The 6,000-nt window shown below is 48.0% G+C and overlaps 1 protein-coding gene across 1 annotated transcript in view; it reads right to left on the bottom strand.

The window, feature by feature from the left end:
• GABBR1 (gamma-aminobutyric acid type B receptor subunit 1) overlaps window positions 1-4,873 on the bottom strand; it is an 844,797-nt gene extending 839,924 nt beyond the window's left edge. The window contains exon 1 of the mRNA XM_069634794.1: window positions 4,432-4,873. Coding sequence (XP_069490895.1) covers window positions 4,432-4,548 — 117 coding nt within the window. The 5' untranslated portion in view covers window positions 4,549-4,873. The remainder of the gene's footprint in view (window positions 1-4,431) is intronic.
• Between the last annotated feature and the right edge of the window lie 1,127 nt (window positions 4,874-6,000).

Below are 6,000 nucleotides of genomic sequence, written 5' to 3' on the forward strand. Positions count from 1 at the left end.
GATCCGCGCTTAGAAACCGAACTCGGCTATTAAGCATGTTATTGTTTTGGAAGGGTTGCGTACTTTCTTTGATGGGTAATGTGATTCATAAGAGTCAGTTTAATTTGATCACAGCAACTCGATCTACAGATGAGCCTTGTTTTATTGTTTTAAACCCTTTGAAGTTTGCTTGACATTTTGTCAGGGAGGCCAGGACAATAAAATAATCTAATCATCTAATCAAGACATCACATTTCAAGGGCCAAGACTGTTCTGTGACTTAGTTGGTGGGGCAGTAGTAACCTATGTTAATAGTGGTGATAGTAAGTATGTGTATTGATGTGGAGATAAAAAAGAGCGCTTAATCAAAAATTATATCTAGTCGTCTGGCATTTTCCTTTGGCAATGGAGGAAGAAACAAAGAACCAGGCCAGTTAAAACGAAGGAGTGCAGGGGCAGGATTAGTATTTATGTCTTGGAACCATTTAGGCAGAGCCAGTTGTAATGTATCAATTGGTGATTGTTGGTCAACCAGTCCTGTCTGAGTGGTGGGGCCCAGAGACCTTTTGGCGTTTGAGACCAATCCTCGTGTCATCCATATATAAGTAGACACCGATCTTGTTGGAATTCATGATATGATGCTGACCTAAGGGACCATGTAGATATATTTAAAAGAACTGGTGAGAGGGCCGAGCCATGTGGCACCCCACATTTTATGTTTGTAGTGTTAGGGAGCAGCAACCCTCATTTAACCTGATGAGTAGTTGATCCACAATGACTTGAACGACGCGAGGGCTGTGCCTCACAGGCCACCGAAACTTTCCAGGCTATCAAAAGGTACTGCCTGTTCAACCATCTCAAACACAGGAGACAGCTTGAGCAATATGAGAGCTTATCGGTGCTTTTGGCCACAGCAAGTGGGCAGCTTCTCTCCGATGTCCAGTAGAATGGATTCGGTTCCACAGTGCAGACGGAAGACATACGTCACTGAGTGATTAAATGAACTCCAGCTGGCCTGCGATTTGAGAGGTCACTAGTGATAGCAATGCTTCAGAAGTGCATGGGAGACCAGAAATGGGACAGTAGTTTGCCAGGGATTCAACAAATCCATGTTTGTATCCTTTGAGGGATGCCTACCGCTTACGATGCATTAATGTGCGGGTGATAAGAGGGGTTACTTGCAAAGGGACCATGGCTATGTATTTTACAGATTATACCGTCTGTAGCTAGTTCAGACATCCTCCATTTTCTATCACGCACTGGACCCTATGGTTTCACTTGACTTAGCCTTCCAATGTACCGATAATTATCTATTTTGTTAAAGATTTTACTTTTTTCGTAGAGTTAGGGGATTCCCCTTGTCCGAGGCCTTGGTGACAGCTACTTTAAATGAGGGGAGGACTTTGAGGACAAGGTGGTAATTTGGAGGATACTTGGGAAAGTGTTGAAAGCGATTTAGTGCACATTTCTGATAAGGTAGCACATCTCATTGGTTTGTGATTGCTGGATTTAGAAACAGAAGAGTAGCCACCAGCTTACCAATGGGGGAGAAAGAAAGATCTCTACACCCAGCTCTTTAGCAAAGCCCTTCACAAAACTGTGGCAGTCGTAACAATATGTGCTGGCCTGACACATCTGGATGAAATTGCAAACAATTATTCGCCCTCACGGGAGGTAGCTGAGAACCTGGCAGTCTGTTTTGAGGAGAAAATCAAAAATATAAAACACAACAGAGATCTAACGACCACGTCTGCAATGCCGGATACCTCTCTCCTAGCAATCCTCAAAGCTTTAAGACCACCTATGTGGTAGAAAGCCAGAGGAGGGTTATAATTATAAATTGTTATTTTATAACACGCTTAATACGGAGGACCAGTTTTCTAAGCGCAACCTGTGTTGCTATGCGTTGTCTTGCTTCCAAGACAAACACGTTGCCCCTGAGCTATCCACCCAGCCAAATCAATTAAACTATCTTCACCCCCAAAGAATCTCAACTATATCAAGGCCATCATCAGTATCTTGGCCCGTAGTCTAATTAAAATATGCAAAGCGTCCTTGGAAAGGATGTGACTCCTAAGCTTCTAAAGAAAAGGATAGGACCACCAGGTGGCGAAAAACAAAACAATGTAAACTCCACAGACTTAGAAAACCTTCATCCCATATCCAACCTTCCCTTTTGGTTAAAATACTAGAGAGGCAGAGGCGCAGCAGTTGCAGAAAGGCACTGAAGGAAACCAACAACCTCATAAATATAAAAATGGTTTCAGAACGGCAAGGAGTGCAGAAGCCAGAGGAACGAAATACTCAAAGCACAAGCCAACAATCAACCACCACTTCTCCACCGACTCCACCAGACAACAGTATCTGTGATGAGGTAGAATATGACATCTTACTTCCAAAAAAGTATGCTTAAGTGGTGGACTGCCATGGGTTGGCCGCTGTCTTTTCTCCAGGTTTGATCTATTTATTGTCTGTCTGAGACAACCACTGGTGCCGGTCACTGAAAAATAGACACAACCGTTCCACTTTTACACCGATGGCTCTCAGCATTCATTCAACCGGAGGAAAGGTCAAAATGATAACCAAATATAACATCCTGATTGGCCAAAATACAGGACGGTATGATCAACGACAACCTTTGCCCAACTGGCTTAACCTCAGAAATCCACCACCTAGGAGCCAGAACTCCTAACCCCTTACCTTTTAGAAGATGTAAAGCCTTAAGCAAATTACAGACAGTAAATGAATTAACAATCTGAAAGTCACTTCCCACTGCAACCTATCCCACCGTTCCACAGATAAACCCACTGAAATGAAAGACTTCTGACCAACTCCTTCCACTAACGAGGATCCTCCACTATTGGACCTGAACTACAAAGTCGAAGTGGTAAACACCGCCATGCTGACACGCTGGACACCCGGAATGGCTCGTAGGGCGGTCTTCTGAATCATTTCTTTGTATGGGTACCTAACGCCCTTTCCTCGGCCACTCAGCAGACCTCATCATTGAGGGGTACTAAGGTTGGTCCAAGAAAGTTGAACCTCTATGGGTGATGGGAATTTCAAGAACCCCCCCCCACCATATTTTGCAAGGGTGCCTGGCATATGCTGCTGATACAAGGGCAAATGGGTCCCGGGAGTGTCACAAATGCATATTCCATGCTCTGAGAAAAAATTAAAATAATGCGCAGCTCAAAACTTTGCTTTTGGTGAGTTGAAGAATATCTACTCTAATGATTCCAGATGCATCGCTCTCCTCAATGATGCCCCCAAGCGGAGTACCATTCTCCGTCATTGCTAGTGCTTTGCTTATGCAGCTGGCTCAGATGGCAAGAATGGGCAGGGGAGCCTGAAGGCATCTTCCTCGGATCTCCTGCTGTAGACACAGCACTAGACTGCAAGGTCCAAACTAGTTTTTCTTGGCCTTCACTCTGCCTTGAGGATGTTTCAATGCAGCAGGTCTTTGAGGGTCAGTCAGCCTCTGAACATAACACTGCCAGGCCCCCTACTACTTACAGGAACGTTTGCGGGTTCCAGCGTAAACACATGCCATGAGCTAGAGAATGCCAAGTCGCTCCAAAAGGGACCAATAACCTCGAGGATACATTGTAGCCTGGCCCGGACAAGGAAGCCACTGGGCCAGTGCGCCAGATAAGATTTTGAAATGGCAGTATTTTACAGCCTATTTTTTTAACGTGTGAAGTAAAATTCTTTTTTAGGGAGTAAACATGTAAGTACCATTCCAAATGGTATTACAGAACAAGCGAGTAAAAATATATTTTCACTGTCAAACAGGTTTTGTAATAAATATTTATTTGCACCAAGTCATTCATGCATATTAAAAGATACCTTGTTCCTATTCAGAACAGTCAGTAATAATAGCTGAGTGGTACTAGGCGTACTACTGATCCAAACATATCCATGCAGCTTTGTGGAAGAAAGCAGGGGGCAGCTATGTGTCTGTCTGCAATTTGTGTTGGTAGTATTATTACTACCTGGTTTATTTTGGGAGTATTTACCTATGTTTAGGGAGTACGAGGGGCCGATGCACCAATTATCTGTAGGGCTGGGTGCCGCCATTTATTGAGGGTACCCTTTAGGAAGCATTAGTCGAGGTCAAAACAGGGACAAGAGGACGGAAGAGGGGGAGGGGAGGGGGGTAAAGCGAGGCAGGTGGATCACTCACAGCCCCAGTACCCTGTCCCATTGGAGCAGGGGCTATTCTACAGGGAAGAGAATATTGGTCTTTATGGAGTAGGTACTCTCATGCTGTAAACCGAGTATTGGCTCCTATGGTGTGGCGTCTTCCCTCGCCAGCGCATATAGTATGTAATCCTATTGCGGGAGGGTAGGGGGGGTGGGGTAGAAAGCCATTCACTATTGCGGAGATACGCCTCTCATCCGAGCACTACACGCATACACACAGAGCAAGCCCACCCGCCCCACTGTTACCTTCAGAGACGACACTGGGCCCCGGCTGTGGCACACATGGAGGAATAGCCGAGGGATGTCAGAGGTACACCAGCCTGCAGTGTTCCCCTGCTGCTCCCGCTGCGCTCCGCCCCGCATTCACCGCGCTGCTCGGCGCTCCTGCTGCGCGCCCTCTACGCTGCTCGCTTGCCGCGCCCGCCCTCCAATGGAACAGAATGCCGGGAACCTCAGATCCTGCTCCCCAGGGGCCTCGGCGGGCGCCGCATCAGAAGCCAGGCGAGTGTTTCCAGGGCTGGAGCTGGACACTGCCCGGGCGGATGCTCGCTCGGCTGTGCTCACACAGTCTGTCGCTAGCAGAGCCAGTCAGTCACTGACACTGGCTGGCTGGCTGTGTGTGTGTGTGGCTGCCTGGTGGCTGCACCGGTCCGGACCGTGCACATCATTATTTTATTTCTGCGAGCGCGCGCCTGCGCGTTTGACTCTGGGCACGCCCGGGGAACGCACCGCACGTGCCCTCTGTGCGCGCATCACACATGAGGATGCGCAGTGCACTGCAGCGCAGCCCGGGCGGGGTGGCTAGCAGAGCCAGTCTGTCGCTGAGCAGCTGACAGGCGCGTGTGGACTGAGGCAGGCAGGCAGGGAGGGACGTGTGCTCGCTCAGCCCCAGGGTCAGGCCCTGGCCGGTCCTCAAGCAGCAGCATCATTCTCAGCGCTGGCTGAGGCCGAGGAGAGCTAAAAGGTCAGTGGGAAAATAGTACATAGATTCATTGATGGGGCACCCAAGCAAGCCATTGATGCCATTTCTTTTCCCTCTTTTTTTGGAATGGGGTCTGCGGTCTTTCGACAACTTCCCTTACTCCTCGTGCTCCCTCCCTCTCTAGACCAGGTTATAAGGGTGGTGGGTGCATAGCTGGCTCCCTGGTAGGTCCCTCTGGCTGGAAGTCATTTAAGCCATTAACCCTGTTTTTCCATGCAGCTCTGGAGAGACCCTTAGGCCATTCCTCTGCCTTTCCTCCCTTATCCTCTGTGAAGGCTGCCTTTAAGGTCTGTATGGTTGTAGAGGGAGGTCTGTTGCCTTCCTGCTCGTGAGCACAACAGTTCCCACGTCTTTGATTGGATGGAATTCCAAGCATTTTGCTTAAATGGCCAGGCTGGAAGAGGCACCTATGCCTAAAGCAGTCCAGGCCTTAGTAGCGCATTTGGTTCTGAGGCTGCTGCCTGGTGGAGCTTTTTGATTATTTATATAGCGCCTATACACAATGTGTTTCAAAGTGCTTGAAGGCAAGGGAGGGAACAAGGGAAAATACAACCACATTCTTACAGGCCATGATCAGTAAGGATGTGAAATTAACTATCGTACTCGGCCTGACGACATTTCAGATAGTGCAAGAGCTAAGACATAGATAAGGAAGGGAGGGGTAGAGTGGGAAGGAAATGAAAACAGACAGGCGACTACCGTACTAGGCCTGACGACATTTCGAAGAGTGCAAGAGCTAAGACATAGATAAGGAAGGGGGGCGGGAGTGGGAAGGAAATGGAAACAGACAGGCGACTACCGTACTAGGCCTGACGGCATTTCTGGTAGAGCCG

Source organism: Ambystoma mexicanum, chromosome 13 (assembly GCF_040938575.1).
Source record: "Ambystoma mexicanum isolate Mex_15411 chromosome 13, UKY_AmexF1_1, whole genome shotgun sequence".
In the NCBI taxonomy this organism is placed as follows: Eukaryota; Metazoa; Chordata; class Amphibia; order Caudata; family Ambystomatidae; genus Ambystoma; species Ambystoma mexicanum.